The sequence below is a fragment of the Micropterus dolomieu genome, linkage group LG20, assembly GCF_021292245.1.
Source record: "Micropterus dolomieu isolate WLL.071019.BEF.003 ecotype Adirondacks linkage group LG20, ASM2129224v1, whole genome shotgun sequence".
Classification (NCBI taxonomy): Eukaryota; Metazoa; Chordata; class Actinopteri; order Centrarchiformes; family Centrarchidae; genus Micropterus; species Micropterus dolomieu.
The window spans coordinates 4,719,669-4,732,610 of NC_060169.1; the positions used below are offsets into that span (position 1 = coordinate 4,719,669).

Consider the following 12,942-nt stretch of genomic DNA (forward strand, 5'->3'; position numbering starts at 1 on the left):
TGTGTGTGTGTGTGTGTGTGTTTTGTGTTGTATGTGTGTGTTGGACAGAGAGACCACGTGCTTGTATAAAAACCCTCAAGTGGTTATGAAATGTGTGATCAACAGGGATAAAGAATGACGCCAAGATATCAGGGAGGGAAAAAAAGTGATTTACGGTTGTGTGTTTTTGCTGAATATTATTAATGTGATTTAAACATTTGGATTCTGTTTTGTCTGTGAAAAAGTAGAACTATACCACACCTCGATTCACTGTTTTCCCTCAAAAGGAAAGTTGCAACTCTTTGTGATTTGTTAAATGTTGTGACCGTGGGCTGATTCGTATGTTGGTGTTACGAGCTGACCGTCCTCACTGCGTCTTCCTCAGGACTCGAGCGGCCAGGGCTCAAGGTATCGACATTCCCACAGACCGCCGGCAGGGGGCGCTGTCCCCCGGAGCGCACATGGCTCGCAGCGTCAGCGCCTTTGTTCCTCTGGACGAAGCGTCCCGACTCAACCGCTGTGTGCCGACGTCAGGCAGCCTGCCCAGCCGTCTCAACGAAACTGCAGTATGTCTCAACATGACTTCACTTATGTTAGAGCGTTTCAATATTTAATACAGTTACTGAATTTGATTCTAATCATAGTGGAAAAACTCTCTTAAATCTGTTTTTTTTATTTTTTTTATCCCATGCAGGACCCACTGAGCATGGAGTGGCGGCTCCACAACCCAGAGCCGGTGACTGTTCCCTACCTGAGCCCGCTGGTGCTGTGGAAGGAGCTGGAGAGTCTGCTGGAGAACGAGGGCGACCCGGTGATCACAGAGGCCGACATGGTGGACCATCATCCCATCATCTACTGGAACCTGGTCTGGTACTTCAGACGGTTGGACCTGCCCAGCAACCTGCCCGGCCTCATCCTCACCTCTGAGCACTGCAACAGAGACTCACAGGTCAGACGTGTGCGTACGCACACAAAAACATACAATAATTTCATAGCACTTTTTTAAACAAGGTTACAACATGTTGTTCGATTAAAAACACTGTTTCTGGGGGGAAATTTTGAGTCTGTTGCGCCTGTTATCGCACCCCTCAGTGAGGTGACGGTGTACTGACAAACCCTAAAGTACACTTATACTATTACTGCAGCAACAAGGTGAGAAGTTAAAACACTGGAAGTCAGAAAAAACAAGATTTCTAACTGCTTTAAAATCTTTTAAAAACACCTTCAAAAAGTTTTTCCACCTGTATTTTGTGTCCCTGTGCACCCCCCCAAAAAACAAGTCAGTCAGAAAAAAATACGGCAAATCCAAATGAGCAGCTGATTATGTCAAATAACTCTTGAAATACAGTCTTGTGTTGCAATTGGTGTTTTGATTAAAATTTTTGACTGACTCTGTGCCTCTCTCTCTCTATTGTGTCTCATCAGGTTCCTCGTCACTGGATGTCGGAGGACAGTAAACACGTGTTGATCCAGATCTTGTGGGACAACCTCAAGCTGCACCAGGACCAAATCCAGCCTCTGTACATCCTCTGGAACACGTACAGTGAGTCAAGCTGCTCTCTATGCGTCTGTCAGACCAGTTTCAAATTCAGCAGGCAGTCGAGTGATTTACTCTCACACGAGTACAGACGGCTGCTGAATAAGGTTTTGGAAACGTCTTAAGAAGCAGAGGAATCAAACTTTAATGATCCTCAAAGCAGCAGAAGAAACAGTAAAACAGAAAAAGGGGATAAAAACAAAAACTATGAAGAGAGTGTACAATGGGGATGTGTGGATTGAGATTAAGAAAATGTTTTGTGTACCTGTTGAACATCTCTGAACCCACAGAGCACCTTTTTTGTTTTGCTTAATTTTGTTTGTTTGTCCTTGTACACCTCAAAAGTTATATAATTTTTGAAGAAAAACATTATTAGCATATTTAACTTTACCTCTTTGTTCATTTTAAGTTCAATTATTGATCTGCAAATCCACACAGCAACATACTCACAACATTTTTTATTCTGAGTAAGTGAGAATTTCACTTAAATAATTTCATATGTCACATGTGACTGAAAAGTAATGTGATTTGTATATGAACAGTTCTATAAATTGTTATAACAGATAAAATGTCCTGTGAAGGGGTGCAGTGGTTTTAGTTTGGGAACCACTGGACTAGATCACTAGTCAGTGTTTCCACCAACCTGTTTTTAATGCACATTTTCATTTTGCGCTTTCAAAAAAAGCTGAGTGGAAACGCTGGGAATAAAAAGGAAAACCTCAAAATGTCACCAAAATGTTTTTATGCTTGGCTGAGGTGGACAAAGTGCAACGGAAACGGGCTTAGTGAGGTCCATGAAGCATGTGACTTAAATGTCAGTGAGGAGATGAAAACATCAGATCTCTGTGAGACGAATAGGAGACTTTAATCTTCCTCAGAAAATACATGTAACAAATATAAATGCCATATTTCCATCACGTTGTTGTGTCCCACTTTTTCAGCCTTGACTGGAGCTCTTTTGATTACTTCTCCTGTTGTGATTTAATGGCACCCAACTGGATAATTATTGCCACCAGCTGTTTATCTCGATGCACTCGACTCCTAATATTAACACAACATCAGTGGATGGAAACCTGCATTAATTAGCATTTTCTTTTGCAAATTGTCTGGAAATTCCTAGTGATTCCTGCTGTCCATAATGTCTATTTTATTGCAAATGTTGGATGAGAATAAGCCTCAGTTTAAAAAGCAAAAACTGTGAAATATAAAACCTCACCCACATACTCATTTATTTAGAGTAGAGAAAAGTTTTCAGTGTGATATTAGAATTAATCATGTGACCAGCTAGATTTTAGATGACTGTGAATGAACAGACTCTGGTGCTAAAGTGTCTGTTGCTTCACTCAGTGTGTAGCGATTGATTACTTAATGGAGGAGGCAGCCAGCTAATCCTCGTGCTAACAGGCTCTGTCTGCTCTCTGTCTTCCAGGGCTTAATTGTACTCTGTTGTTAGAGAGTGAGTACTCCTCTCTGCTGCAGACTCCCACAGATGAGTCCTGTTGTTTGTGTCTGAGGCCTGCTTATATCTCCCTCTGTTGTGTGTTCTTTGCCTGACGCATTGCAGTGTCGTCTGTGGAAAGTCAGCCTCTACCTTTCATGGTTTCACAGTGTTTGGAATGAAAGTCTCTGTGCGAAGTGGAATCTTATGGTGATTTTTCACAGAGAGATTATTTTTTCGTTGTCTCAAATACAGCCCTGCTCTGTATTTGAATGTAGGTTTGCATCTCTGGTGAATGTTGTTTCTCCACTTGTGTTTTTATTTTTATTTTTTATTCAGCGCCTAATAACAATAGACAGTGTTGTATTACTAAAAGGGCTGGGTACTGAACACCAACCACATCGTGCTCCTGAATAACTTAATACTCCACCGCCTTTCAGTCACCGGTATTATGAACGCATTAAAATTCCACCAAATTCATATGAACTACTATTATTTATTAAATTGTGTTGCACCTTTAAACTAAGAAATGTCTCATAATAAACATTTGTAGTGCTGTTTTATCAAAACTATGTACGGTAAACAGGAAGCTGTAAGTTTTTATTGGTCCAAACAATATATTAAACTTATATAATTATAATATTTATAGTTTTATAAGACTCAGCACTTTGTTGATATAACTTTGCCTGCCCTATTTATGTCTGCATATATTGAAAAATGAGATACATAGAAGTAGCAATAGGATTCTATTAAAATGAAATATCTGATTACGCTAACCTAACAGATGTTATTTGGTCATTCAGCCTAATCGGCATAACATTTAGTGAATTGAGGTGTATTGTGTCATTTTGTTAAATGTAATTTAAACAGCGTTTTAACTAAATGTCAGCTCTCACGTGTCTTACGGCTTATTGGCTTGTTAAGTAAAAACTTTCCACAGAAAAACACGCCGAATTTAGCAGTTTTTAATCTTTGTTTGCTCACGGCAGGAACACAGTTTTGGGAAAACGTTATACATAATGTACTAAGTGTTAACTTGTGTTAACTAAGTCATGGAGAAAAACAAATGCACACTGCTCTCTAATTAATAGTTCATAGTGCTCTCTGATTTAGTGTTTCGAGAGCACTCCATAACACTCTCTGTGTTCGGTATAAAAGTCCCGACATGTCTCTAAATATGTTATATAAACAAATTATAATATCGTTTTCGCGTTTCAAAAGGTAATTTTATATTGTGTGAAGTGAAAAGTACATAAAACACTAATTTCTTATATATATTCATTTATATGTGTTATTTCTATTGTGTATTTAAAAAATAGAATCAGAAAATAGAATCAGAGGTATTTGACTCTGGATTATATAAATAGTAATCAAATAATTCTGGTTACATTGCTACATACATACATACCAAGCTGTTATTCACCTAATTAAAGTATAGCTGATTAAAGTGCATTGTCTTAGATCTAATTAAACATACTTAAACATACTGTATTGCTTCATACAGTACATATACTCAGCCCCAAGTACTTTTCATTTGAGTGAAAACCTGTTGGTGATAAAACCTCATCCTCATTTTGTATTATTTGCACTAATATGACGAGTCCACTGCTGATCTCTGTGTGTGTTTTGCTAGATGTGGGTTACCCTCTGTCCCGGCCGGTGTCTGAGGAGGAGAAGCCGTTCAGCGAGGAGTTACTGCAGAGTGTGGTGAAGAGCATCCAGAGGAACGACGTGGGCCGGCCGATGGCTCAGCTGCTGCAGCTGCTGGGCCAGACGCTCGGGGTCAAACGGCAAAGGTCTGCACCGACATGTCATATTTATTCATATTTATTGCCTACAATGCAAGGCAAGTTTATTTGTATTTTAAAAGTGTTTTATATTTAAAAAAAAACAAACATTTAAAGATATTTTTTTAACGAGTCAAATAGAAAATAACTTGTAGATTTTGTAGAATTTTAATTTCTGTAATGGGTTATGAATAATAATAACACAGTACTCCTCTTTATCATAAAATATTTATTTCCTCTTATTCACGTCGTCACTGTGAATCCAGATTCTTTGCGCTACAATCTTGGTAAAAGCTTTCAAAACAGCGGAAACTTATGCTACTTATGAAAAGAGGAGAAACCAATTCAGTTTCAAAGGCAAGGAATAAATGATTGTAGAGGTTCTTCTGCGTGTAAACTACTACGTAAACGCTCAGATTGTGCAGAGCAGCGGGTCAACAGGTCGCGTCATACTGTACATGATATACATAGATTCAGGGGCGTAGGAGCAACTTTGAATCTTGGGGGGACGCTGAAATGCTGGGGGGGTTCTGGGGCATGCTCCCCTGTATAAATAAAAAATAAATAAATAAAAATGAAGCACTTAAATGCTCATTTCTAATCACTTTTGAAAAGTGACAGAGTGCACAGTCAGAGAGACAGAGTATAATATAACTACAACAAAACAGACTACATATCATAAAAACCATGTTAAAATACTGTAGGATGTTCATCTCTGTGTGAACATTTTGACTACTTTTAAAATGTTTATGGACACGTAGCAAGTTTTTAAGGTCAAGGATGGTCACGGACTGAGGCAAAAAAGTGGCCCAGGAGTTTGTCCCTGGTCAGCCCCACTCTCCAGACGAAGTATTTGTCGAGGGCTCTGGGTCTTTAGAGACCTTTACTCCTGCATTCTTCAGAATTTTAGACCATATAACTAAATGAGCCATTAAAATACATTTCCAAAACTAGAAACACCTCTCTTACTCTCCTTGAATACAATAAATAAAAAAGCCATCTCATCATCAATCTTACCATAAACTGGTGCTTTGGCCTGTGCTGGCTTTGAGTCTGTTCTGCTCTTGCCCTCATCTCTGCTTTCTGTTCCCCATGTCAGCTCTAGTATTGGGGGCGCTGGCCAAGTACTGTAAATCTTTACTCAATTAAAAGTACAATTACTCCCATAAAACATTCGCTCAAGTAAAAGTATAATATATTTATATATAATATTTCATCTGCTGTGCATCAGGTTAAAAAACAGCCACTGTGCAACGTGGTTATTTCAAGGGAAGGCAATTTGCTGTAATTCAAAAATAATTGTATTAAACAGAAATGGCTAAATCTCCATGAAGGTATTGATAAGATATATAATAATATCACACTTGCTGCCCAGCCACTATCTGATTATTCCTAAAGCATCTATGAACATAATCTTTACAACGCAAAGAATTATTGTGGCAGTAACACAGGAGCAGCTCGTTGTTGAATCAGGTAAACATATAGAGGAAGCTGTGCGTCCTGCGTAAAGCCCAACAGGACTGTTTTATCCACCCATATTTTCCCTCTCTGTGCATCTCAAAAATGATTGTTTCCTGAATAAATAACAGCTGGTAGCTGCTGAGTGAAAGCCTAGATTAGTTTCACCGGCGACTTTGCTATAAAACAAATGGTAACCGATGTGAAAGACAACAACAGGATACTGTTAATATAGTCTATCTGAATCAACCCAGTGACCATCAGACTCAGATGTTACAGTGTGTAGTCTTCATCTGCTCTGCAGCGTCTAAATACACTTTTAATGCGTCGTTAATAGAAAGTGAAAGTATTTCACGCTTGTTAAAGAGCGACGCAGGCTGCTTTCCAACAGGCCACCAGAGCCATGGAGTGCGCTCACTGGATTTCAGTTGTATTAGTGGAGCAATAAAGCCTTAAACTGAAAAGGTATTTGCTTGATTTGATGATCAGTTACAAGCGCCCGACACTCTGCGTAACGGCGCGTACACAGTCTGGATGAGCTCATTTTGGTTAATGAAGCAAAATGCAGATGACGGACTGGTTAAGTTATGAAGATATGACTGGAAAATGTAGCAAAATTTAAAGTAGATTACAGGCCCAAAGAAGAAAATACTGAAGTAAAGAGTAAAAGTACAGTTTTAAAAAAGGAACGGGCCAAGAAAACTACTACCCGCCGAGCTGCAGGCGTCCTCACTACTGTCTTCAGGTAGGCTGTAATAACAGCAGCACAAAAGAAAAGTCCGTAATATTGAGGCACTTTGCTGCACCTGCCTCCAGCAAACTCTTCTTTTCTCCCTTAAATTGTGTGACCACCTTTGCGTTGTGTCACATGTTTTCCATAGGCCTACATGATCTGCATTTCACCCGTTTATGTCTGATGTGGAGAGTGTGATTGATTGACTAGTCTCTCATAGTAAACCAACTTGGCTATGAGCAAACTCCGAAATCGGCGGAGAAAAGTGAGGGGGACAAAACATAGATTTTGAAATGCGTGTGTGTGTGAGGACACACCGCATATGTATGTATTCCTCCAAAAATCTGTCTTTCAATATCAAACACTCGACTCCTTGAAAAGTATCAGCTAATAAATGTAATGTTTACTTCTTCAGAATCAGAAATACTTTATTGATCCCAGAGGGGAAATGTTTGTGTTACAGTTGCTCACTTTGCACATCAAGGCTTTAAAGGAATATAATAATTAACAAAAAGTTGGTAAGAAGAAAATATACAAATCTAAAAATTTTAGAAAAAAAAAAAGGATTAAAAGTCCTTTAAAATTGCAGTTGGCACGGAGTAAACCAGACATTGAAAGTATGACACTACAAGGTCCTCTTAATGACTAATGGATTGTGTGTCTGACACTCTGAGGGAATTCAGTTTTATGGTTACTTTATATTTACTCTACATTTTGGAGGCACATATTTTTTTATTATTTGTACTTTTTACTCCACTATATTTATTTGATCAATTTTGCTGCTTTTACTTTACAGATTCACATTATCAATACAAAATATTATTAACAAATAAAATCAGATACATTTTTATTACAGATTAGGCAACACAGCAGTATATAAAATAATTGAAATTAGCCCCACTTTGGCCAGCTGCAACATTAAAATGATGCGTATCAGTGATTATAATGCAATAATATAATATACGTTATCCCGAAATAGGCCATTCTGCACAAGGAGTACTTTGACTTTCTATACTTAAAGTATATTTTGATGTATGTTTAATACTTTTGTACGTAATTTAAATTTTGAATCATGTTCCACTTATATTTCCTACAGGATTTGGCTAAATACACTGTGTTGCACTCTCTGGTGACAGAGCTATATTAAATTAACCCAAATTAATTTTATTCCTATCGCATATAGCTAACTTTATTTTGTTTATTGTATTGAAGGAGTAAAAACAGAAATATAACTGACAGGAATAATTAAAAATTGTGGGGTTTTTTTTTAAAGCAAATTGAAATCCAGCTTTGATCTAAAGAAATGTCTGAAACCAGCTCGACTCTCTCCTCCTCAGGAGTTTGTACCGGGACATCCTCTTTCTCTCCCTAGTGGCTCTGGGAAAAGACAACATTGATATTGGTAAGTCATTTATGTTTTAATGACTACATGTCATATATGTCACAAATTCCAGCTTTAAAGGAGTTTTTGCACACACAATGATTTTACATCAGAGTCACATCAGGTTTTTCATTTACTATATAAATAATAATAATAATGATGTAATTTTAAGTTCTGAATAAAAAAACAAACAAACTTGGGAATTGAGCAAGAATAGAATTTAAATTGATTATTAATTGATTGTTTGGCCACGTCATTTCCGGTAAGTACTCAACTGCTGTGTCGATGCACTGCGCAGGTAAGTACATAGTGTACCCAGTGTCCTATAAGTGGACTAACAGAAGTATCCAAAATGAGACTCAGCATAATATTCACTCTCCTTTAAGCTAATATCTTGGTCTTTTGCGCCAAATGCTATTTTCACCAGCTGGTCTTGTGATTTGGTGCTGAGCAGGAAGTATGCAGTGGATATTTTTTTTTAGTTTTCCTGTTGCGGCTGGAAAACTACGCTAACGAGAGTGAACCGAAACAGAAATTGTGGGATTGGGGAAAAAAAACAACAACAAACAAACAAACAATGAGCTTAAAGACAATATAGACAGTATAGTAAATTTGAACTGTCCACATGTTTCTGCGATTGTAATAATGTTGGCGTCCATCTCGTCTTCCCTCAGACGCCTTCGATCGTGAGTACAAGTTGGCGTATGATCGCCTCGTGCCGAGCCTGGTGAAGCTGACCCATAACTGTGACCGTCCTCCCAGCACGGGGGTCATGGAGTGCCGCAGGACGTTTGGAGAGCCTTACCTGTGAACACTCACCTTCACACACCTGGATTAACTGTCACCGCCCACGTCATTGCTTTAAGGCGAGCTCAGGAAACCTGTTTTGGAAGACTGTGATTGTGCACTTTGGTAACGTTAAGTGATCAAAAAGGTACAAGTGTCAGCGTTATGTAGCTCGAAACAACAACAAAATGTTTTACAGACTTCATCTCAACTAACTGACGATGGAAACTCACTCACACGTTCATAAAAAGTGACGCTCACCTGGTTTCTTTGGAAATCTTGTGAAAATTATACAAATGTTCTGTAAATACACAGCAGTAGAGGATCTTTTTTTAAATGCAACATTTATATTGTATAGTCACAAAGCATATGAAGTGAATAATATTAGCGATATTTTAACTTGAACTCTATTTATACAAAGTAAGCTTTATTTATTGTAGTCTTTTTTTCTGTTTATTTTTTTTTTTTTTATTCTGGCCGGGCGTAGTGTTTTATGGTGTCCTGTGGTCGTCGTCTCGCGGTTTAAACCGGAGTGAACCTGGATTTAGTGTCAGTTGTTAAGTGGTGATAAGGTTTCTGTGCTTTAAATTAGAGCTTCAATGATCAGCCAATCCACAGAAAATTAATCAACCACTAGTTTGATAATTGATTAATGGTTTAAATCATTATTCAAGCAAGTGTGAAACGCACGCTTCTCAAAAGGGGGGGTTTCTGTAAATGACAGTAAATTATCACAGTGGGAAATTATGAACAAAATGATTAATCAACAAATCGCCAAACTAATCAGCAGATTAACCAGTAATGTAGTTACTTGCAGCCCTAATTTAAATGTTTAAAACCACTTTTTTAAAGCTGCCTTTAATGCTAGTCCTGCATCTGAAATGTCCGCTGTGCTGCCAGTAGTGCTCTACATTTCATTTCACTGTAAACGTTTGTTCTAATACCGTATATTTTTGGTTTGTCTACAAAAACATTCTTTGAACTTAGTTTTCTTCACCAGTGGAGCGCTGCGCTGTTTGTTAACGAAGCACATCTCAGTGTTCCTGTTCTCATCGTCTTCGTACTAAACTTGTTGTCTATTTGGATGAAGGGAGGCTGGTTGAGAGACACACCCGCCTACCTGTGATCGTCAGGTGTCGTTTACATGAATTGCTATGTTTTTTACCCAAGTTGAGTGATGAATTTAAGCTCACTACAGTACGAATGGTTTGTCCTAAATATACGGAAGCTGCTCTGAAAAAAACCAAAACCAAATAACTTTTCTGTTCATGGTCACTGTCAACGCTGATAAAGACGCACCTGGTGATCTTTTGGCAGCCATATTGGAGGTTTACAGTTCTTAAAGTAAGATTGTGGTATGTTGCAACTTGGATTTAATTTTTTTAGTTTTTGCCTCTTTTCTGTTTTACTCCCCAAAAACAATCCCTCTTTACACAACTGTGTTTGTGCTTTAGTTTTACATCTGTGGTACAAACTGTTAAACCGGCTTCTGGTTCCACAACACTATATGTGAATGTTAATGCAGCCACGCGTACGGCCTGCGACAGTATTGAATGACATTAATTTCAGAACCGTTCTGTTGCGCTGGGTTCAGACTACACGATCTGTCTGTTACGATGATTACTGTGCCAGATTAGGCGATTAGAGTCATAATCAGATCAATCGTAGTTTGCCCTCTTTTTATGGCGTGATGTCTGTGGGAAAATTATCTTGCTCTACTGACCTAATGACTTGTGAATATTCAGATTTTTAAGAGCCACTCAATGGATTTGTTTTTTTGTTTGTTTAGCTGGTAAATAACAAAAGTCTTCCAGCCACGTTCATATTTTACCAGAATTCGGCTGGTGCCTGGTGCTAATCTTGCCCTGTGTGTTGTCTTTTGTTCATAAAAGCCTAAAAGAAAAAACAAAACTCACCATTAAACTTCATTCCTCTTTCGGTCCGCCATGTTTAAACAATGCTCTGTGCTCCTATTGGTCAACAAACATGTGGAATTTGCAGTGGAAGGCAACAACAACAAAAAAAAAAAGGTCAATGCATCATCTGTCGTTGCCCACCGTGGTACAATAAAAAAAACAATCTGTGGTCGAGCTCTTACCGTGCAGTCTGAACACAGTGTTAGTGTGTTTCCATATCAGTTGAAGGGTGCAAACTCTCTTGCTCTCTTGAGTCTTGCTCCTGAAGGTGGCTTCTGTGGTTTTATGATTGTGTAAAACGCCCAGGGTGCAGCAGAGACACCACAGCTTTGTTTTTATAGATATCCCCCAAGGAAATGCTAACGATGCAGTAACAGATGGTAGGATAGCGGTGAACTTGGTTCTGGAGGTAGAGCGTGTTGACGACTAATCAGAAGGTTGGCGGTTCGATCTCTGGCTCCTCCAGTCTGCATGTCAGGTGTCCTTGGGTAAGATACTGAAACCCAAATTGCACCTGTCGGCCATCAGTGTATGAACGTGTGTGCGATTGATTGGGTGAATGTGACACGTATGTGAGCTATTTAGGAGGGCGCTATACAAGTACAGTAAGCTCATGTTAAACTGTTTTTCATCAGTACAAACATTTTGATCGAAACATGATGCCGTCCCCACGCAGATAATCCTCTACTCTCATGCAGAACAAATGCAGAAATGGCAAAACTGAAACCATATCAATGACCAGATTGTGATTTTGCACAAACCATTTTAAAGCTGTTTTGTCTCTGCAGTGACTGAACACACGCAGTTCATATTCTGTGTTGGTGTGAGGGGAGGGACATCTGTTGATGTATGAACTGTTTAACATGCACACGTGTTTGTAAAAGTACAGAAAGTAAATGAAGGCTTTAATATTGAAAATGCAAAACAAAGGACACACAGAGATCTCATCATGTTTGTAAATGTGTGCGAAGTAAATCCTGGCAAGTCTACTTCTGCGTATTCTAAGCTAAAGGTCTGTTTAGGTTTTGAAGACTGTATGACCAAATAAATTCTGGATAGAACTGGATTTTGGCCGTCACCACGCATTGCTTATTATTTCCACATGTATGTTAAAAGAGATGACCGACAGACCGACACGATGGTTGAAGGAGGACTCTCGACGGTCTCATGAACGTCGACCATGTGTGTGATTTGCGGCAGAGGAAATAAATACTGGAAAAAGTTGCACTTAAAAGTGAAGTGACTGCTTTCGGCTTGAAAATGTCGTCGAGCCGGCAGGTTCAGGAGAGGACGCGTCGACTTCGATGTCAGCAGCTGGAAAAAGCTGCCATTCATCTGTGGGTTTTTTGTTGGGTTAAAAAAAACAAAACTGTACAAATAAATGATTTTGCAGAATCTGGGGCCATGTACATTTTAACTCGCCCTTTGTAGAAATCACATTTTATAACAGTTTATTCACAGCAACCAGATCTACAGGATTGTTGAACTGTAAATAAAATCACTTACATGCTTCATTGTTGGCTGTTTTCATTTGCTTTCTTAAGTACTAGGTTTTTTAAAATCATGCTAGATGCACACGCAGGAAGAAGTGGGTTGCTCCGTTCATATTTCTGAAGCTAGCTTCACATAACAATGATAGGACAGTTAGTAGAATTGACGCAACAAGGAATAGTAATGCAGTAATAATAGTAATGCAGAGAAAAAAGCAGAGGAAGATGGAAAACATGGATGTAAACAATGCAGAACTTGCAGGATAATGTACTTCGCAAATGTTTTAAGTGGGTTTGTAAGACTTCCAAGGATGCTCACAATGCATTTTGGTGAGAAACTGTGAATGTAAATAACTTTTTTGTTTGTAAGAAAATCCCACAGGGTGCCTTTAAGTTAACGCACCCATCAGCCAGGCGGGAAACAGACGGCTACAATA

At 38.7% G+C, this 12,942-nt stretch overlaps 1 protein-coding gene across 2 annotated transcripts in view; it reads left to right on the forward strand.

Moving 5' to 3' along the window:
• LOC123958557 (C-myc promoter-binding protein-like) overlaps positions 1–12,527 on the forward strand; it is a 158,167-nt gene extending 145,640 nt beyond the window's left edge. For both annotated transcript variants that reach the window (XM_046031962.1, XM_046031963.1), the window contains 3 exons: positions 4,588–4,750; positions 8,270–8,334; positions 8,988–12,527. In XM_046031962.1, coding sequence (XP_045887918.1) covers positions 4,588–4,750; positions 8,270–8,334; positions 8,988–9,124 — 365 coding nt within the window. In that variant the 3' untranslated portion in view covers positions 9,125–12,527. The remainder of the gene's footprint in view (positions 1–4,587; positions 4,751–8,269; positions 8,335–8,987) is intronic.
• The last annotated feature ends 415 nt before the right edge of the window (positions 12,528–12,942 follow it).